The sequence below is a fragment of the Eptesicus fuscus genome, chromosome 1 (assembly GCF_027574615.1).
Source record: "Eptesicus fuscus isolate TK198812 chromosome 1, DD_ASM_mEF_20220401, whole genome shotgun sequence".
In the NCBI taxonomy this organism is placed as follows: Eukaryota; Metazoa; Chordata; class Mammalia; order Chiroptera; family Vespertilionidae; genus Eptesicus; species Eptesicus fuscus.
Window position 1 is genome coordinate 45348 of NC_072473.1, and position 20786 is coordinate 66133.

The 20786-nt window shown below is 68.2% G+C and overlaps 2 protein-coding genes across 3 annotated transcripts in view; both read right to left on the bottom strand.

Annotated features, from left to right (window-relative positions):
* Positions 1-582: 582 nt before the first annotated feature.
* On the bottom strand, positions 583-9730 carry GTPBP6 (GTP binding protein 6 (putative)). Of its 2 annotated transcripts, XM_054720167.1 has the most exons (10): positions 9325-9730; positions 8512-8649; positions 7974-8044; positions 7477-7607; positions 6459-6529; positions 5033-5191; positions 4267-4475; positions 2702-2850; positions 1975-2127; positions 1363-1555 (listed from the first exon to the last, which is right to left on the bottom strand). In XM_054720167.1, the coding sequence occupies exons 1-10, from the start codon at positions 9692-9694 to the stop codon at positions 1432-1434; spliced, it is 1575 nt and encodes a 524-aa protein (XP_054576142.1). In that variant the 5' UTR covers positions 9695-9730; the 3' UTR covers positions 1363-1431. The 2 variants fall into 2 exon arrangements, with proteins under 2 accessions (XP_054576133.1, XP_054576142.1); XM_054720158.1 differs by lacking the exon at positions 7477-7607 and having other exon boundaries at positions 583-1555; positions 9325-9709.
* A 3458-nt stretch (positions 9731-13188) lies between these two features.
* PPP2R3B (protein phosphatase 2 regulatory subunit B''beta) overlaps positions 13189-20786 on the bottom strand; it is a 32390-nt gene continuing 24792 nt past the window's right edge. The window contains exons 7-13 of the mRNA XM_054720174.1: positions 19597-19753; positions 18153-18201; positions 17411-17500; positions 16829-17004; positions 15929-16047; positions 14528-14634; positions 13189-13630 (exon numbers count right to left, since the gene is read on the bottom strand). Of these exons, the coding sequence (XP_054576149.1) occupies positions 13483-13630; positions 14528-14634; positions 15929-16047; positions 16829-17004; positions 17411-17500; positions 18153-18201; positions 19597-19753 (846 nt within the window). The 3' untranslated portion in view covers positions 13189-13482. The remainder of the gene's footprint in view (positions 13631-14527; positions 14635-15928; positions 16048-16828; positions 17005-17410; positions 17501-18152; positions 18202-19596; positions 19754-20786) is intronic.

A 20786-nucleotide genomic window follows, 5' to 3' on the forward strand; every position in this document is an offset into this window, starting at 1 on the left:
GGGGACACTGTTCTGTGTACCACGCGTTCCCAGTTGAGGTTCCCAGGAGGGCAGAGGGCAGAGGGCAGAGGGCTGAGCTCGGCCCCCAGGATGGGCAGGAAGAGGTTTGGGGTGTCGGCTGCGTGTGCGTCCCGGAGTCTCACGGAACAAGCACGGTGCTCGCCCTGTTTCGGGGTCACCCAGGCCTCCTGCGAGGTCAGGGGGTCACGGTGACCCTGATGGTTTCTGTGAGAAGAGCTGACCTGTCCGAGCTCGGACAACGGACTCGGACAGAACGTGGCGAAAACGGGCTTTTACTGCGTTCTCAGAGCGGGTGTCGGGGAACCCAACCCGGAGCCGCGCTCACCGGCTCCTCATCCCGGAGGGGCGGGGCGAGTCCCTCCCGGCCCCTCATTGGCTGGGCGACAGGGTCACGTGTTTCCTGGAGCAGGTGCCCCTGCCCCCCATTGGCCACTGGAGACAATGGGCGGGGCCTTCCCTCGGTGCCTCCTCTCCCGCTCCCGGCTGGCTGAGGGGGGTGGATCGTGGTCACCACTGCGAGGCCCCCCCCCCCCCCCCCCCCCCCCGCCACCGCATGGTCCTCGCTCTCACTCCCTCCTCCCTCCTCGCATCCTGTTCGCGGGGACCGGCAGTGATGGGTCCGAGGCCCCTTTCCTCCCCCCAGCGCGGGGATCACTTAAGGCAGTGGTCGGCAAACTGCGACTCCCGAGCCCTGGCTTGCCGCTCTGTTGACTAATGAGTTTGCCGACCACTGACCTAGACTCGCGATTCCAATAATTAAGGCTGATGTTGTTCCTTGTGATTAAGCCCCTATCCCAGTGGTCGGCAAGCTCATGTGGCTCAGGAGCCGCAGTTTGCCGACCATGGCTTAAGGAACAGCCGGGAGACGGGGGAAGGGGGAGAGGCGGGAGGGGGGGGCGCATCTCCTTAGCCTCGCACTCAGCTCGCTCGCCGCTCGGAGGAGCACGGGAGCGTCCAGGACCTGAAGGACCTGGGCCGGTTCTGCGGCTGGTGCTGGTTCTGCAGCCGGTTCTGCGGCTGGTGCTGGTTCTGCAGCCGGTTCTGCGGCTGGTGCTGGTTCTGCAGCCGGTTCTGCGGCTGGTGCTGGTTCTGCAGCCGGTCTGGGGTGCAGGCCTCGGTCTGGGGGCCCCCGGCACCTGGAGCAGCCGACGCTGCCGTTTTGCGGCGAGAACTGACTTCCCGGCGTGGACACGAGGCCCGAGGTCTGGTTTCCTCCGGACAAAGGCTGGTTGACGGACCCGAGGAGCGAGGGGAGCGGCCGGCGGCGATCCGTCAGGAGGGAGGCCGGTCCCGTCGTCACGCCCACGATGCACCGCCTGGCGGGTCGGAGCGCATGTCCACCCGCCGACCTCTGCGGGACCACCACGCGGGTCCCGCCTCCTCTCCGGCCAGAGCACCGACCGGGCGCGGTCACCCAGGAAAGAGCTTCCGGAACCGGCCGTAGGCGGCGTTGCTGATGATGACGGTGACGTCGGCCACACCCGCCTCGGGGACCACCTGCACGTCCTGCACCGTGGCCTCCGCGTGCAGCCAGCTGGGGGGAGGGGGCGGGTCAGGAGCGCGGTTGGGGGAACAGGGAGCTCAGGGTGACGTTTGCGCCGGGCGCCCAGCCACACTCGGACCTGCGCTTTCCCGGTGCGTCAGCCCCGCGGGGCCGGCGGACGCACGTGGGGAATGAACTCAGCTGTGCGCGCCGGCAGGTCCCTGGGACCACGCAGCCACCGGCCCGCCCCTCAGCCAAGCCCCGCCCCGTCCGATGGCCCCGCCCCTCTACTAAGCCCCTCCTCTCCCTGGCCCCGCCCTCACACAAGCCCCGCCCCTCTGCTAAGCCCCTCCCTGGCCTCGCCCTAACCAAGCCCCGCCCCTCTGCTAAGCCCCTCCTCTCCCCTGACCCCGCCCCTAGCCAAGCCCCGCCCCTAGCCAAGCCCCGCCCCTCCGGATAGCCGTGCGCACCTGAGCTGCGGGCCCGCCAGCCGCACGCGGAGGGTCAGCACCCGCCTCCCCGTGGCGCTCAGCACGGCCGCCTCCAGCTCGGCCTTCAGCTCCTCCAGGCCCAGCCCGCGGAGGGCGGACACGGCCAGGGCGCGCGGCCCCGCCGGGCGGTACCTGTGCGGAGGGCACAGACCCGGTCAGCGAGGACGAGGCACGAGGGCCCCCCCGCCCCACCTGTGACCCCTCAGTCCTCCCGGGAGGAAGGGACAGGGGTAAACCCAGAGGCTGGGGTGAAAGAGGGGCGTGCGGTGCAGAGCGCGTCACCCCAATGCCGGCCGCTCTGGGGCTGTGGGAGGGGCGCTCGGACCCCCGCCCCCTCGGCAGGCCACGGGCACACCCATCTGCGCGGGGTAGAGCCCGTGACACCAGATGGCGCCCAGCTCCCCGCGGGAGGGAGCCCCCAGGCCGAGGGCGGGGTGTGGAGGTGTGGGGTCCCAGCTCACCTGGACAGAGGCCCAGGCCTGGGGTTCCACTCACCCGGGCACCAGGTCCCCTTCCCACGGGGAGCCCCAGGCCGAGGGCGGACGGGCGGACGGGCGGGCGGGGTCCACTCACCAGGCACCAGGTCCCCTTCCCACGGGGAGCCCCAGGCCGAGGGCGGACGGGCGGACGGGCGGGCGGGGTCCACTCACCAGGCACCAGGTCCCCTTCCCACGGGGAGCCCCAAGCCAAAGGGGGGCCCACTCACCCGGGCACCAGGTCCACCTTGTTGTGCGCCTCCAGCACCGAGTCCAGCAGCGCAGCGGGCAGCCCCAGGCCGCGCAGGGCGGCGAGCACGCTGCGCTTCTGCAGCTCCGCCTCGGGGTGGCTCACGTCCCGCACGTGCAGGATCACGTCCTGCGGGCAGAGGGGCTCGTGGCCGGGTGTGCGGGACACGGTCTCCCCTCCATCCCCCCCTCCCACTCAGGACCCGCCCAGGACCAGGACGGGGAGGGGGGGGGGGCTGCCCCAGCTGTCCCAGGCCCGGGTGGGACCCCAGGGTGGGGCTCCCGAGACCACAGCTGAGCTGCTCCCGTGGACAAGGCCCCTGTTCAGGTCCTGCCCCAGCTGCTCCCGGGGCGCTGGGACTCGGGGCCCCTCCTGTACAGGGACTTGGGGGCTATTCCTGGGACTCGGGACTCCCCGCGCTAGGCCTGTCTCCACCCCACCCGCGGGTGCTGGCCGCCACCCACCCAAGGGCTCAGTCAGGCTTTGGGCTGTTGTCTATGGAGTCTTCAGTCCGTTCACGATTAAAGATGGCTCCTGCCCGACCGTGAACATGTGCGGTGGGTTTGCTGTGAACACTTGGAAGATGCAGGAAAAGCTGCGTGAGACCCCACAGGGAGGGCGCCCTGGAATCGGGGTGCTCGCTGCTGGGCTCGTTTTCAGGGGGAGACTTCGATTATTAAAATGTTTTCTTTCAGAAAAGTCTTAATTTTCAGACAGAGTGCGGAGGCACTGAGCCTTGCCCGGGGCCAGTCCCTGTGATGTTCCTGCAGGTGGTGGTCACTCCCGGGGGGGGGGGGGGGGGAGGGGGGCACGGACATCCTCCTGAGACACCCAGCCAGGCCCACTCCACTCACCCTTCCGCACGACCCTGCCGTCCCGGGACCCCATCCGGGGCCTGTCCTGTGTGAGCACCTGGTCCTGGTGTGTCCTGTGTGTGAGGATCCTGGGTGTGTCCTGTGTGTGTGTGTGTGAGGGTCCTGCATGTGTGTGAGGGTCCTGGTGTGTCCTGTGTGTGTGTGTGAGGGTCCTGGGTATGCCCTGTGTGTGTGTGTGTGTGTGTGTGTGTGTGTGTGTGGTCCTGTGTGTGTGTGAGGGTCCTGGTGTGTCCTGTGTGTGTGTGTGAGGGTCCTGGGTGTGACCTGTGTGTGTGTGAGGGTCCTGGGTGTGCCCTGTGTGTGTGTGTGAGGGTCCTGGGTGTGACCTGTGTGTGTGTGTGTGTGTGTGTGTGTGTGAGGGTCCTGCATGTGTGTGAGGGTCCTGGTGTGTCCTATGTGTGTGTGTGAGGGTCCTGGGTGTGACCTGTGTGTGTGTGTGTGTGTGTGGGTCCTGGTGTGTCCTGTGTGTGTGTGTGTGTGTGTGAGGGTCCTGGTGTGTCCTGTGTGTGTGTGTGTGGGTGTGTGTGTGTGTGAGGGTCCTGGTGTGTCCTGTGTGGGGGGGACCCAGCCCAGCTTGTGTCCCATGTGGGGGACCGGCCTCCACTGTGTGGCTTCAGGGGACCCAGCCCCACGACACTGGCCTCGACGGCCACCCCGACGGCCCGCTCACCGACTGGGCCACGTCCTGCAGGGTGGCGGAGAAGGACTCGATGAGGCTGTGGGGCAGCTCGGACAGGAAGCCGATGGTGTCCATGTAGAGGACGGTCATGCGGGACGGCAGGGAGCCCGCGTGGGCCGTGATGTCCAGCGTGGCGAACAGCTGGTCGCGGGGCTCCATGGCGCTGTCGCCCGTCAGAGCCTTGATCAGCGTGGTCTTCCCTGCACGCCGGGGACACGGACACACGTCGGGGACAAGGACACACGTGCGAGTCCCCCCACCCCCCTGGCTCCTGGGAAGGAGGGCCCCCCTGTCTGAGTGACAGCCAGGCTCAGTACTTGCACTTCCTAGAAGGTGAAAACTCGGACGTATATACCTATGACTTTTTTACAAATCACTTTTATCGAGTTACCTATTTCTTCCTGCAGTTCAGTTACTTGGTTTATACATATATACCTATGCCAATCCTCACCCGAGGGTATTTTCCCCATTGATTTCTAGAGAGTGGAGGGAGGAAGGGAGGGAGGGAGGAGGCGGGGGGAGAGAGAGAGAGAGAAACATTGATGTGAGAGACACCGATTGGTTGCTCCCGCCTGCACCCTGATCTGGGCTGATGCTCTAACCACTGAGCTCACCAGCCGGGCACTAATGACTTTTAAGCCTGGACGTACCCTTGGTGAGCCCGGTGGCCCTGTCATCTTGGTGGGCGGGGCCCCTGAAAACACAGCAGCCCCCCCACACCAGGGGCAGGACCCCACTCCGCCCGCAGCCGGCTCACCGCAGTTGGTGTATCCGACCACGGAGACCACCGGGAACTCCCGCCGCCGGCGCTGCTGGCCCAGCAGCTGCCTCTTCTGCCGCAGCCGCTCCAGGGCCCGTCGGATCTTCGTCTCCTTCTCCTTCATCAGCCGCTGCTGCACCTGCAGGAAAGACTCCCCTGGAAACAGCCAACGCGGGCGTCAGGGCGCAGACGAGAACGGCCAGACCGCCGTGTGCCGGGCCCTCGGGACGGGCAGGGGGCTCAGGGCCCAGAAAGTGCCCACCACCACCTTCTGCTCCGAGGCCCAGCTCTGCCCGGCGAGGGGCATCTCCCCACCCGGCTGGTGTGGCTCAGTGGTTGGGCATCGACCTATGAACCAGGAGGTCACGGTTCCATTCACAGTTCCATTCCCCGTCAAGGGCACATGCCCGGGTTGCGGGCACGATCCCCAGTAGGGGGCGTGCAGGAGGCAGCCGATCCACGATTCTCTCTCATCATGGACATGTCTCTCTCCCTCTCCCTTCCTCTCTGAAATCAATAAAAAGTATTAAAAAAAAAAAAAAAAAGAAACAAAGAAAAAGAAAGGTGGACTCGCCTCCAACTTCCGCCGTCTGAGGCCCCCCGGGTTCCCGTCCACTCGGCTGGGGAGCCCCGATATCCCCAGTGGACTCAGTGGTTCCCCCAACATCCTGACCCCCAGAACCTGGGAACGGGACCTCCTATGGAAACGGGGTCTTTGCAGACGGGATGGGGTGAAGGGTTGGAGACGAGGACGTCCCAGGTCAGGGGGGCCCTCCCTCCAAGGACAGGGTCCTTGTCAGACTCAGAGGAGCAGCCACGTGGAAATGGATGGAGGCAGAGGCGGGAGGGAGGGAGGTGGCCACCAGCCGGGGACACCCGGAGCCCCAGGCGCTGGGAGAGGCAGGGGGGACCCTCCCCGGAGCCTCGGGAGGGATCAGCCCTCGGACCCCTGGACCTCAGACGCCTGTTCTCCAAGACGGGGGGTGCGGGGGGGGGGGGATGTCTGTTCTTTTTTTCTTTTTTTAATATACTTTTACAGAGAAGGGAGAGGGATAGAGAGTTAGAAACATCAATGAGACAGAAACATCGATCAGCTGCCTCCTGCACGCCCCCCACTGGGGATGTGCCCGCAACCAAGGTACATGCCCTTGACCGGAATCGAACCCAGGACCCTTCAGTCCGCAGGCCGACGCTCTATCCACTGAGCCACACCGGTCAGGGCGGAATGTCTGTCGTTTCAACCCAGGTTTGGGGTCCTGTTACACCCGCCAAGGCCACCTGGGTCCCTGCTTGTTCGATGCGTCCGCGGACGAGGCCCACGTGCAGCCCGGCCCCGCCAGGACCGTCCGGGACCCTGTCCCCTCCCAGAGGCGGCGGCTGTGACGTCCCCTCCAGCCCCTGGAGACGAGCCCTCGGCACTCACCTGACCCCATGATGTAGCGAGAGTTGCCTCCATGTCCGTCCAGGCGGGCAAGGTCGTGCCTCATGTTGGACCTGCCGTGGACACGGGGCGGCTCAGTAGACGGGGAGGGGGAGAGGCCCAGGGGGAGCGTGGAGGGGGCGCAGCACGTCCGTCCCAAGTGCGGGGGACAGACCGGGGCGGGCCTCGGAGAGGGAGGAGGGGGGGCGGGCCTCGGAGAGGGAGGAGGGGGGGCGGGCCTCGGAGGAGTGCACGGGTCCTCCCTCCTGCGGGGGGTGCTCTCCTGCGGGCCTTCTCTCTCAGGGACACAGGGTCCCAGGGGGACGGGCCCTCAGGGAGGGACAAGCCCTAGCAGGCGTCCAACAGGCTATGCTGCCCCGCGCTACGAAGTCCATCAAGAAAGCCCCGCCCCCAGTGCCCCGCCCCATTAGGTTCAGCCTCTGAGGCCACGCCCCTCAGCTCCCAACCTGAGTCCCCGCCCCTTTGGCCCCGCCCTCTCAGCTCCCCGCCCTATGAGTTCCCGCCTCCTTGGCCCCGCCCCCTCTGCTCCCAACCTGAGTCACCGCCTCCTTGGCCCCGCCCCCTCAGCTCCCCTCCCCCCCAGCTCCCCGCCCCCTCCACTCCCCACCCTGTTCTAGCCTCTGAGGCTCCGCCCCCTCGGCTCCCCACCCTATGAGTTCCCACCCTCTGCATCGTGTCCCCACAAGCCCCGCCCAGGAAGTCCACCATGGATGCCCCGCCCCTCAGCTTAGCTCCGGGCTTGAGCGTGGACCTAGGAACCAGGAGGCCAGGCTTCCATTCCTGGTCAAGGGCACAGGCACAGGCCGGGGCTCAGGCTCCATCCCCAGTAGGGGGCGTGCGGGAGGCAGCCGATCCGTAATTATCTCATCCCCGACGTTTCTCTCTCTCCCGCTCCCTCCCTCCCTCCCTCCCTCTCTCTGAAATCAATAAATACATTTTTTAAAGAAAAGAAAACAGGAAGGGGCTGCATTTGTTGCGACACCAGGTCCGCGCCCAGCACCTGAGGAGGGGCAGCTCGGCCAGGGCCACCTGCAGCCGCGCCTCCTTGGTCCGGGCGTGGCAGCGGAAGATGTGCAGGACCACGGTGAACCGGTCCAACACCTGCACGCGCCAGGCGGCCTCCAGTTCTTCCTAGAAAAGGAGAGAGCCCAGCCGGTGTGGCTCAGTGGTTGGGCATCGACCTAAGAACCAGGAGGTGAGGATTCCATTGATTCCCGGTCAGGGCACAGGCCCGGGTTGTGGGCTCGATCCCCAGTGGGGGGCGTGCAGGAGGCAGCCGGTCCATGGTTCTCTCTTCCTCTCTCTCTGAAATCAATAAAAACATTAAAAAAGGAGCGTGTGAGGGGTCCTGCCCGGGGAGCCCACCCCATGCCTAGACCTCAGGTGAGGGGGGCTGACACTGTCCTGAAATCGTGTATCCTCTGTCCCTCCTGGGGGGTGGGGGGCTGACCCCAGGCCCAGCCCAGGGAGTGGACGGCACCCAGCGCACCCCAGTACCTTAGTGGGCACGGACAGCCTCTCCACGTTCAGAAAGACGGCCGTGACGTCCGACAGGCCTCGGATTTTCTCTGAGGGAGAGAGGGCCTGGTCAGGGGGCTCCGCCCCACGGACACCGTCTCCCTCTGCTTGGCTGCGTCACCAGGACGGCTGGGGTCAAGGGGAAGCTGGGGGGGGGGGGGGGACTTGACCCCAGGACATGACCCCCGGGGTCTGAATGCACCTAAGACTCGGGGGGACACAGACTGGCGGGGTCCTGCCAGCTCCATGCTGTGACCCGTGAGCACACAGCTGGGTGGGGTGGGGACGGTCAGGGGTCCCAGGAGAGCGGGGTTCACAGGCAGGACCCACATCCGGTGTGGAGAGGGGGCGGCTGGGAGGGAGGGCAGGGCTGGGGTCGCCCCACTCAGCTGCCCCGGAGGCTCCAGCGACGTCAGACCCAAGTCCTGGTGAGGCGGCCTCCGTCTGCGGGGCACCCCCTGTGCCCGCTGCTCCTCCGGGGAGAGGAAGGGGCAGGGGCAGGGGCCGCGGGACGCACCCGTCAGCTGCTCCAAGGTGCCTTTGCCGAAGATGAGCTTCCGCTCGGGCGTCTTGGTCGGCACCACCATCGTCTCCACCACCGACCAGTGGTCCAGCGTGTGCACCAGCGCCTGCGCCTCCGCCACCTGCCACTCGGCTGCGGGGAGACGCGGCCTCGGTGAGCTTGCTTCCAGCCGCTTCGGGGGCAGGTGGGAAGGGGGTCCACTGCGCCCCCATAGGGACCCCCCTGCGCCCCCATAGGGACCCCCCTGCGCCCCCATAGGGACCCCCCGCCTCTCCGGGGCCCCGCCCTGCAAGTTCCAGCCTCAGAGTCCGGCCACAAAGCATCCCATCCCAGGAGCTTGAGCCTCAAACTTCCACCCTGGAGTTTAGGGATTAGGAGTCCGGCCCCTGAAGCCCCGCCCCCTCAGCTCTCCGCCCTGAGTTCCAGCCCATGAGGCCCCGCCCCCTCGGCTCCCCGCCCTATGAAGGCCATCAGGAAAGCCCCGCCCCTTAGCCCCCTGTCCTATGAGTTCAGCCCTTGGCGTCCCCGCCCCCGAGGCCACGCCCTATACTTCCGCCTTGAAAACCCCGCCCCTCAGCTCCCAGTGGATTTCCACTTCCCGAAGCCCCGCCCCTAGGCTTCCCGCCACCGGAGCCCCGCCCCATAAGGTCAAGTCCTTGAAACCCCGCCCACTCGGCTCGTCCTCGCCCCCGAAGCCCCGCCCCATGAGGTCCAGCCTTCAAACCCCGCCCGGAGCTCCAGCCACAGAAGCCCCGCCCCCATGAGCCCCGTCCTCGAGGCCCCGCCCCCGTCCCCGCGCCGGGTCACCTCGAGTCAGCGTTGGCCTCCTCGGTCCCCCCTTGATCTCGGGGTGAACCAGGCACACGCGCTGGGTCCCCGAGGGCAGCAAGGGCTCCCTCCGCAGCAGTTCCTCCTCCTCTTCCTCCTCCTCCGCATCTTCTGGCCCCTCCTCCTCCTCCTCCCCGGCTCCGCTAGTGCCGCCATGCGCCCGCGGACCCCGGCTTCCGCCTCCGCGCCCCTGCAGGCCCCCCGCATTCCCGGTTCCGAAGGCGGCGAGCGCGCGCTCGGGCCAGGGCGGCGGCGGCGGCGGCGGCGGCGCGGCCCTTGGAGCCGGGCGGCCGCGAACCAAGCGGGAGAGCCAGGCCCCCCGGCGGACGGCGGCCCGCAAGGTCCACATCCCGCGTCGGGCTGAACGCCATGGGGCGGGGCCTCGGGGGCGTGCCTCTGTGCGCGCTCCCCATTGGCCGGGCGGTGTCACGTGCTCGCCGCCGTGTGATTGACGTGCGGTCGCGGTGTTCGGGAGACCAAACGCGGGTGCCGGCGCTCAGATGCGAGTTTCTCCCGCGCGAGCGGCTCGCGGCGGATCCCGCCCAGGAAGCCCGCGAGGCGGCCAGGCTCCGGCCCCAGACCCTCGGCGCCCCGTTTGACATGGTTTCCATGGTTACCAGCAGGACCTGTCGGAACCACTGGGGACCGGGCTCTGCAGATTGTGCCTTTCAATGAGGAGCCTTAAAGGAAATGGGTCACGTGTTAGGATCTCGGCCCGGCTTTTTCGGGAAACCGGGGTCGGGCTTTGAAAATTTGGAAGCAGCCCTAACCGGTGTGGCTCAGTGGATAGAGCGTCGGCCTGCGGACTGAAGGGTCCCGGGTTCGATTCCGGTCAAGGGCATGCACCTTGGTTGCGGGCACATCCCCAGTGGGGGGCGTGCAGGAGGCGGCTGATCGATGTTTCTGACTCTCCCTCTCCCTTCCTCTCTGTAAAAAATCAATAAAATATATATATATTTAAAATATGTGTTTCCTTTCTGAGTCATGGACCCATCGAGGCATCTTATTTTTATCTTATTTTTAAAAATATATTTCTTTATTGCTTTCAGAGAGGAAGGGAGGGAGAGAGAGAGAGAGAGAGAAGAGAGAGAAACATCAATGATGGGAGAGAATCACGGATCGGCTGCCTCCTGCACACTCCACACTGGGGACCGAGCCTGCAACCTGGGCGTGAGCCCTTGACCTGGGACCCTTCAGTCCGCAGGCCAACGCTCTATCCACTGAGCCACACTGGCTAGGGCATTATCTTTTTTTGTTTTAATATATTTTTATTGATTTCAGAGATGAAGGGAAAGAGAGACATCCATGATGAGAGAATCGTGGATCGGCTGCCTCCCGCACGCCCCACACTGGGGACCGAGCCCACCACCTGGGCCTGTGCCCTTGACCGGAATCGAACCCGGGACCCTTCAGACCACAGGACAGAGCTCTATCCACTGAGCCACACCAGCCAGGTCTAGGGGCTCATCTGTGATGTCACACACAGCTCAGCCCCTTCCCCTTCCGGAGAAAAACTCTGGGAGCGGGTCAGGGTCCGGGCACCGCCATGCACCGCGGCATCTTATCCTTTTCCAGCTCCTTGCACCCGGGGTCCCGGTTCTGCAGGAAAAGCGCTTGTGTGTGTAGTCGGCCCATGAGGAGCCTCAGCCAATGGCGGCGGCTCTCTCCTTACCACGTGCCCCTCCGGGTCCGGGCAGCAGGTGACTCGCCTGGCGGGGCGCACGGGGCCGGGGGGGGGGGGGGCGCACGCTGGACCTTGGAGCCCTGGTCCCTGCGGCGCTCGCCTTCCTCCCGTGGGGTCTCCCGTGGGGTCTCAGGAGCCTGCGGGCGGGGCCGCTGAGGCAGGAAGGAGGGGACCCCGCTAACTAGAGGCGAGGGGCCCCCTGTGGAGATATTGGGGTGAGGGCTTGGAGTTCTGGGGTGCCCCTCTGAGGAGCGCCTGAGTGGTGACCAGGCCTCCGAGGGGCACAGGGGCGTGAGTGGGCGCAGGCGCACCAGGTGTGGGGTGTATGAGGGCGGGTACCAGGGTGTCGGGGGGCAGCAGGGGGTGTGGGGGAGGTGGGGGGGGCCAGGGGCAGGGGGGGGCTGCGACTGGGGGGGCGGGGCACCTGGGAAACCAGTACCTCACAGAGGTTTTATGGGGCGTGAGGCCAAGGGCCGCAGAGTGGGGGGCAGGGTGTGTGGGGGGGTTTGGTGGGGGTACGCGGCGGGGGATGGCGGGGAGCCAGGGCCACAGGGGCATGGAGATGGGGTGCAGCGGAAGTCGGGGGACCTACCTGCCCCGTGGACACCCCCTGGGCGCCCCACATCTGCCCGTTTCCCGCCTCGGTCCTGGGCCGCCTCCTGCGGGGCTCGCCTTCCCGCCGGCCTCCTGCGGTCCCTTCTGGGGTGTCGTGGAGAGGAAAGGGGGGCGGGGGGGCGGCTAAGGGGTCATTTGGACCGATTCCCGCAGCGCGAGCAGGGAGCAGGGTGAGTCTGGCCGGTAGGTGTTCCTGATGGGCGACGGCTGGGCGCGGAGTGGGGAGGGGGGGGCCTGTGGGTGCAGGGGGGGCCTGTGGGTGGAGGGGGGGCCTGTGGGTGCAGGGGGGGCCTGTGGGTGGAGGGGGGGCCTGTGGGTGCAGGGGGTCCTGCAGGGCCTGCAATCGGGGTCCCCGTGACCCCGGGGTCAGGGTCTGTGGGGGTGTTGGTTCTCCCCATGTTTCTGGTCGCAGGTCCCGAGGAGACCCGGGGTCTGGATGTGGTTCCTTTCTGACTGTCCCCCAACCCGAATGAGGGGGTGCTGTTCTGAGCCACCAGTGGGGGGTCCCTTCTCTCTTTTCAATCCTCCCCAGAGGATGTGTCCCCACTGAGTTTTAGAGCGAGGGGAGAGGGGGGAGAGAGACACGCGACTGGAATGGAACCCAGGACCCTTCTGTGCGCGGGGGATGCTGTAACCACTGAGCCACACCGGCCAGGGCCTTCCCCCTGATGGTCTGGGGGCAGGACCCCTGGGGACAAACTCCTGTGGGTCCGGGGAGCTGCTGGGCCGATGCCTCAGGCCACGCTCCGCCGGCCCCGTGCAGGGCACACCGCCCGGGCGAGGGCTGAGGGCACCCAGGTCATTTCTGTTCCTCAGGGCGGGGCACGGGCCCGGTGTGTGTGGGGGGGCGGGGTCCAGGCCCCGTGTGCGTGGATGTGGGGGGCGGGTTTCAGGTCCCGTGTGCGTGCATGTGGGGGGCGGGGCACAGGCCGGGAGGCAGGCAGGGCGGACCGGGCGGGAGGCTGGAAGGGACGTTTGCAGGAGGGGAACCTGCTCACCGCAGAGGAGGCTCAGGGCTGTGTTTCAGGTTTTCCCAGGAGAGGGGGCGCCCGAAGGTGGGACACGGGGCTCAAGGTGAGCGTCTGACCCGCAGGTGTCGGCCCCGGGCCAGCCCTGCCTCTCCGCCCGTCCCAGGACCCGGGGATCACGTAACACACACCCCGCGCCCCAGGGGGGACCCCACGTCCCAGGACCGGGAGCCGCTGGGACGGGACCTGCACCCCGGCCCGAACCTCTGTGCTGGGGGCCGTGGGCTGCTGGCTGGGTGCGCGGAGCCTCAGGCTGAAAACCCTTAAGTTATTTATTTGAAAATACAAATGTGATCTCGTAAAACGTTTTAAAATCGCTCTACACGGCAAATAACAGTTAACTTTACACGTTCTGTACATCCAGGAGGGAGCGGTCCCCTCAGCGCCCGCGTGGGGCGGCCCCGGCCCGGACACGCGTGGAGAGGGCCGCGCGGCTCCCGTTCGGACGCACTCCCGGCCGAGAGGTCAGGCAGGTCTCCCCGGGCAGGTCCTCGGGGGCAGGTCTCCTCGGGGGGCAGGTCCCCCCGGGCCGACCCTGGAGCCCGTGGTGTGACCGTCCGGCCGTCCCTCCGAACTCCTCCACTGGGAGCCACCAGGGGCTGCGGGCCTGCCTGCAGGGGTCCCGCCGTGTCCCCGCGGTCCCGGGGCGTCGGCTCTGCCCGCCAGGGGGGCGGGGACACGGCCGTCAGGGACCCCCGGAGCCGGCCCCCGTGTGAATAAATAGGTCGCCATGGCACACGCAGTCACGTCTGTAAAGCTCAGCCGTCCACACGCACACGCTCCCTCCCACGCAGGCCGCCCGCCGCTCGCTCAGGACGGCTGCAGCTCCTCGTCGCCCTCGAAGTCGAACAGGTGCACGGCGCCCAGCGCGGACGGCGCCTCGAAGAAGGGCCTCTGGGCCAGGGGCGAGTGCAGGCCGCTCAGCTTCTGGTCCACGGGGCTCAGCTCCGCCTCGTACCTGCGGGGAGGGGCCGGTGAGGGCGAGGGGACGGGGGGGGGGGGGGGGGGGGGGGGGGTAGTGGGGACATGGGGTGGGGGCCCTGGACCACGTGAGGGGATGTGATGGGGACATGGGGGCACGGGGAGGGGTAGTGGGGACATGGGGGCCTGGACCACGTGGGAGGCCAAGGGGACGGGGGGGGGGCCCGACGACATGAGGGGGGGTAGTGGGGACACGGGGGCCTGGACCACGTGGGAGGCCACGGGGGTGGGGGGGAGGGGCGGGGTGCGGTCCAGAGTCGGGGATTCCGGGGCAGACGCCGGCCTGGGGGTGGCCGTGCACAACGTGGCCTCGGAGCCGCCGGCGCCCACAGGCTGGGAGCTGCCCCGTTGCTGGGCCCCCGGACACCCCGACGCCAGGCGGACCCCCGAGGAGACACGGCCTCTGGCTGTGGCTCGGCCGCCAGGTCTCGGCCCACAAGCAGGACCACCCAACGGGCTCGGTCCCGGCTGCCGGTCCGTCGGGGACGCAGGTGAGGACCCCGAGGGGGCAGGGGTCACACCGCTGGAGAGGGCTGTGTCCGCGCAGGACGAGGACGAGGACGAGGCCGAGGCCCCAGGACGAGCACCCGGGCGGGAGGAGGGGAGGCGGGAGCCCCCGGACCCGGGGCCCAGGGACGGCCGAGAGGAAGACACACACACACACACACACACACACACACACACACGGGGCCGGCCTGTGGCTTCGCATCATGGAACCCCCAGAACTGAAGCCCGGACCCCCCCAGGCCGCCGCCCGGTGAGTAAGGACCCGCGGTCCCCGCGCCCGGGACAGGGCGGCCGGGATGGGACCTCGCCCGCCATCGCTGTGTGCTGGCCCCCCCTTGTCCTCCCCCCCGTCTCCCCGGTCTCTCACCCGTCGTCCCAGGGCTCCCCGGCGGCCTCCTCGGCCACCAGCAGGTCGTACTCCTCGGCCGCGTACCTCTCCCAGTCCGACAGCTCGGGGCCCTCCGTCTCCGTCTCCTGGGGCACGCGTGGGGCACGCGTGGGGCACGGGGTGGACATGTCACCGGGGTGGACGCGGCCATAGCGCCTGGCCCTGCGGCTCCGGCACCCTCACTCGCCTTCAGCGGGGACCCCCCTCACTCGCCCTCAGCCCCTCACTCACCCTCAGCAGGGACCCCCCCCTCACCCTCAGGAGGGACCCCCCCTCACTCACCCTCAGTAGGGACGCCCTCTCACCCTCAGCAGGGACCCCCCCTCTCACCCTCAGGAGGGACCCCCCTCACTCACCCTCAGCAGGGACCCCCACACCCCCCCCCCTCACTCACCCTCAGGAGGGACCCCCCCCCCCACTCACCCTCCCCCCCCCCCCACTCACCCTCAGCAGGGACCCCCCCCCCCCTCACCCTCAGCAGGGACCCCCCCCCCCTCACTCACCCTCAGCAGGGCCCCCTTCACTCACCCTCCCCCCCCCTCACCCTCAGCAGGGACCCCCTCTCACCCTCAGCAGGGACCCCCCCCTCACCCTCAGGAGGGACCCCCCCTCACTCACCCTCAGCAGGGACCCCCCCCTCACCCTCAGCAGGGACCCCCCCCTCACCCTCAGGAGGGACCCCCACACCCCCCCCTCACTCACCCTCAGCAGGGACGCCCCCTCCTCACCCTCAGCAGGGACCCCCACACCCCCCCCCTCACTCACCCTCAGCAGGGACCCCCCCGCTCACCCTCCCCCCTCACTCACCCTCAGGAGGGACCCCCACACCCCCCCTCACTCACCCTCAGGAGGGACCCCCCCACTCACCCTGAGGAGGGAACCCCCCCTCACCCTGAGGAGGGAACCCCCCCTCACCCTCAGGAGGGCCCCCCCCTCACTCACTCCCCCCCCACTCACCCTCAGCAGGGACCCCCCTCACTCACTCCCCCCTCCTCACCCTCAGGAGGACCCCCCCCTCACTCACCCTCAGGAGGGACCCCCACACCCCCCCCACTCACCCTGAGGAGGGACCCCCCCTCACTCACCCTCAGCAGGGACGCCCCCTCACCCTCAGGAGGGACGCCCCCCTCCTCACCCTCAGCAGGGACGCCCCCCTCCTCACCCTCAGCAGGGCCCCCCACACCCCCCCTCCTCACCCTCAGGAGGGACCCCCCCTCACTCACCCTCAGGAGGGACCCCCCCTCACTCACCCTCCCCCCCTCACTCACCCTCAGGAGGGACCCCCCCACCCCCCCCCCCTCACCCTCAGGAGGGACCCCCCCTCACTCACCCTCCCCCCCTCACTCACCCTCAGGAGGGACCCCCCCTCCCCTCACTCACCCTGAGGAGGGACGCCTGCTCCTTCTGCTCGTGGTCCAGGTACTTCTCGATGTTGAAGAAGGTGTCGAAGAAGACGTTGGCCAGCTTGCAGCGCTTCAGGTCCCGCAGCGTGATCTTCCCTGGGGGGGGGGGCGGGGGGCGGGGTCACGGCCAGCACTCTCAGGGGGGCTCACACCGGGTCGCCCCCAAAGTCCCGGCACAACTACGTTTCCTGACACCACGTGCCCCTCCCCAGGGTCAGCTGTGAGATGTGACGGAGACACGGACGCAGGAGGTCGTCCAGGCGAGGGCGGAGTCGGAACCCGGAACCCGGAACCGGGTGGGGAGCGTGGACGGGGTGGGGGAGGGGAGGATGGAGCCTGGATGGGGTGGGAGGGGGTGGGAGTGGGTGGGGAGAGGTGGGACAGAGGGAAGGATGGAGCCTGGATGGGGGTGGGGGGAGGGGGGACAGAGGGGACAGCCCTGCGCGGGGGGGCGGGGGGGGACGGGGGACACATCCGCAGACAGAACAGGAAACGAGACACTGGCCACCAGGGGGCGCCCACAGCCTGAGCTGCTGGGACCAGGGACCCACAGGAGGGCACGCAGGTCCCAGGAGGTCCAGGCCCAAGGCCAGACCCACCCAAGACGACGCTGAGGGCAGACGCCTCCCCCCGTCTGTCTGTCTGTCTGACCTCAGGGGTCCTGGGTCCCTCCAGGTGGCCTGTCCCACACCATGTCCCCCCTCAAACGGTGTCCCCCATTCACACGGGGCCCCCCACACACGGTATCCCCCACACACATGGGGACCCCCCACACAGGGGCCCCCTCCTCAGGGCATCCCCCATACGGTGTCCCCCTCACATGGGGCCCCACAGGGGGCGTCCCCCCCCCCCCAGGCGTCCCGGGCGCCCGGCCGACCTGGGCTCTGCGGCTTGACCAGGTCCAGCATCTGGCACAGGCAGTCCTGGAAGGGCAGGGCCTCGATGCCCATGCAGTCCAGCCGGTGGCTCTGCTCCTCGTAGAAGTGCTCCAGCTCGAACATGGACAGCGCCCCGTCCCCGTCCAGGTCCATGAGGCGGAACCAGTACTCGATGCTGCGGGCGGCGGGCGGGCGGGCGAGGGTTACCCACCTCCCGGGACCCACCCTCCCGGGACCCATCCCCCCGCCGGGACCCACCCCGCCGGGACCCACCCTCCCGGGACCCACCCCGCCGGGACCCACCCTCCCGGGACCCACCCCGCCGGGACCCACCCTCCCGGGACCCACCCTCCCGGGACCCACCCTCCCGGGACCCATCCCCCCGCCGGGACCCACCCTCCCGGACCAAGTCCCTCCCGGGACCAAGTCAGCCTGGCGATGGCCCCAGGACTGATCCCACCTGGGACCGCCCCCCCCCCCCCCCCCCGCCATGGCTCCCAGGGGGCTCCCTTGAGCAGAGACGGCCGCTCGCCGCTGCCCACGCCCAGCAGGAGGACGCAGGGCGCAGGGCGCACGCCCACCTGGTGGGGGTCTTCTTGTCCTCCTCGGAGATCAGGAACCACACGAAGTCGGCGTAGCTGATCTTCCCCTCCTTCTGCACCTTCCTGCCTCTGGGAGCCGGGGCGAGACGGGAGCGAGACGGGGAGTCAGGACCGTGGGGAGCGGCTCCAGGAGGGAGCCCCGTCCGCCTGCTGGGAGCTCGGTCCCCACGGGGAGGGAGGGCCCCCGGCACCCGGTGGGCAGTGACGGCCGGGGCCTCGCTCACAGCGCCTCAGCCTCAGCCTCCGGGCTGACACGCCACCAACACGGGTTCCCTTACGAGCGACTCACGTGACCACGATGTGTGTCTCCTGTATGACCAGCGACCCTGTGTGACAGGTGCCCCCTCACCTCTGACCCTGTGTGCCCCCTCACCTCTGACCCTGTGTGCCCCCTCACCTATGACCCTGTGTGACAGGTGAGTGTCCCCTCACCTCTGACCCCGTGTGACAGGTATGAACGCCCCCCTCACCTATGACCCCGTGTGACAGGTATGAACGCCCCCTCACCTATGACCCTGTGAGAAAGGTGTGTCCCGTGACCTCAGGGGACACGTGTCCTCATTTGTGACCTGGTGTGACATGTGAGCGCCATGTTGCCCCGTCGGGCCCTCAGGAGACGGGCACCCCCCGTCCGAGCAGGACACGCACAGGATGGGGGGAGGCAGAGCTGGACGCGCAGGGAAGGGCCGCGACCGCGGGAGGGAACGCGCCTGAGACGTACCGCGTCACGGCTCCCGAGAAGACCCTCTCGATCATCTTGGTGGAGATGGCTGGGGGGAGGGGAGACGGGGTGAGTGGGGGGTCTGAAATGCTGAGGCCGGGGGTGCACCCCAGGCACCCAGATGTCCCCCCAGCCCCGGCTCTCCGGCCCAGGGCTGAGCCGACCGGGAGGCACAGGAGAAGCTGACCAGGCCCACGGCCCAGAGGGACCCAGAGGGACCCAGGGGGGCCGGTGTGCGGTCACCCCTCAGGGGGGCTTCCCCACCAGGCCCCTGACTGTGAGGAGAGACAAATGCAGCTCAGACCCTGGCTGACGGCGAGGAGAGCGGGGAGGCTCATGAGGGGACCCTGTCATGGAGTGAGACGTGTCCGGTCCTGGGGGTGGCAGTCTGACCAGGTGTGGGCGGGGCTGGTCCCTCCTCAGGCCTCTCCTCGGCGTGTAGACGCCGTGTCCTCCCCGTGTCCTCCCCGTGTCCTCACAGGGCCGCCCGTCCGAGTGCGCCTGTGCCCTCATCTCCTCTCCGTGTAAGGACCCCCGTCCCCTGTGCACACACACCCGCCCCCTCCCCTCTGTGCACACATTCCCGCCCCGTCCCCTCTGTGCACACACACCCGCCCCGTCCCCTCTGTGCACACACACCCGCCCCCTCCCCTCTGTGCACACACACCCGCCCCGTCCCCTGTGCACACACACCCGCCCCGTCCCCTCTGTGCACACACCCGCCCCGTCCCCTCTGTGCACACACACCCGCCCCGTCCCCTGTGCACACACACCCGCCCCGTCCCCTGTGCACACACCCGCCCCGTCCCCTCTGTGCACACACCCGCCCCGTCCCCTGTGCACACACCCGCCCCGTCCCCTCTGTGCACACATTCCCGCCCCGTCCCCTGTGCACACACACCCGCCCCGTCCCCTCTGTGCACACACACCCGCCCGTCCCCTCTGTGCACACACCCGCCCCGTCCCCTCTGTGCACACATTCCCGCCCCGTCCCCTGTGCACACACACCCGCCCCGTCCCCTCTGTGCACACACACCCGCCCGTCCCCTCTGTGCACACACACCTGTCCCATCCCCTGTGCACACACACCCGCCCCGTCCCCTCTGTGCACACACACCCGCCCGTCCCCTCTGTGCACACACACCTGTCCCGTCCCCTCTGTGCACACACCCGCCCCGTCCCCTCTGTGCACACATTCCCGCCCCGTCCCCTCTGTGCACACACCTGCCCCGTCCCCTCTGTGCACACACACCCGCCCTGTCCCCTGTGTGCACACACCTGTCCCGTCCCCTCTGTGCACACACCCGTCCCGTCCCCTCTGTGCACACACACCCGTCCCGTCCCCTCTGTGCACACACCTGTCCCGTCCCCTGTGCACACCCCGCCTGCCCCGCCCCGCCCCGCCCCGCCCCCGCCCGCCCCGTGTCCCCGCACGTGCGCTCACCGTGGTCGTTGTGCCGGGCCAGGTCCTGCCGGCCGACGAGCAGGTCGTGGTCGGTGTCCAGCGCCCAGAACTTGCTGTAGATGACGTAGAAGTGCTCGTAGGAGAAGAACTCCGTCAGCTGGTTGATGTCGGCCTCCTCCTCCAGCAGCGCCACGTTCTGCACACACCACACACGCACGGCTGCGGTCCGGCACGGCCTCCCACGGGGGGGTGGGGGGGGGGGACCCCAGGAGCTCAGGGAGCTGAGGCTCAGAACTGGGACCCGTTCACGGGTCGGGAGCAGTGCCGGGTCAGGGCCACCCCAACGAGGACGTGCTGGGGACCCACACACGGGAGCCTGGTCCCCGTTCCCACACGGCCACACACACGCCCACACGCCCACACGGCTATATGTCCACACACACGGTAGCCTGGTCCCCGTTCCCACACGGCCATATGTCCACACACATGGGAGCCTGGTCCCCGTTCCCACACGGCCACACGCCCAAACGTCCACACGTCCACACACAGATGAGCCTTGTCCTCATTCCCACACGTCCACACGGCCTCCTGGGGGCCCACTCCCAGGTCCTCAGCCGTGCCTCCTGGACCGGCAGAAGGAAGGATGGACAGACGGATGGAGGAAGGAAGGATGGACGGTGGAAGGAGGGAGGTGAGGTGGGTGCTGGCCCCGTGCCCCCATCGATGGAAGGAAGGATGGACAGACGGAAGAAAGGTACGTGAGGGTGGGTGGTGGGGTGGGTGCTGGCCCCGTGCCCCCACCAGTGGAAGGATGGACAGACGGATGGATGGATGGGAGGAAGGAGAGGCGGAAGGAAGGATGGACAGACGGATGGAGGAAGGACGGACGGACGGGTGGAAGGAAGGATGGACAGACGTATGGATGGATGGGAGGAAGGAGAGGCGGAAGGAAGGATGGACAGATGTATGGATGGATGGGAGGAAGGAGAGGCGGAAGGAAGGATGGACAGACGGATGGATGAAGGAAGGATGGACGGTGGAAGGAGGGAGGTGAGGTGGGTGCTGGCCCCGTGCCCCCATCGATGGAAGGAAGGATGGACAGACGGAAGAAAGGTACGTGAGGGTGGGTGGTGGGGTGGGTGCTGGCCCCGTGCCCCCACCAGTGGAAGGATGGACAGACGGATGGATGGATGGGAGGAAGGAGAGGCGGAAGGAAGGATGGACAGACG

Bases quoted from the DNA above. Each gene is read 5' to 3' on its own strand.
- GTPBP6 (XM_054720158.1), bottom strand. From the start codon at position 9,694: ATGTGGACCTTGCGGGCCGCCGTCCGCCGGGGGGCCTGGCTCTCCCGC. The intron at 5,192-6,458 runs GTGAGTGCCGAG...GGCTGTTTCCAG, and splicing joins TCGCTACATCATGGGGTCAG to GGGAGTCTTTCCTGCAGGTG. The intron at 1,556-1,974 runs GTGCGCACGGCT...CCCTCCCCCCAG, and splicing joins CTGGCGGGCCCGCAGCTCAG to CTGGCTGCACGCGGAGGCCA.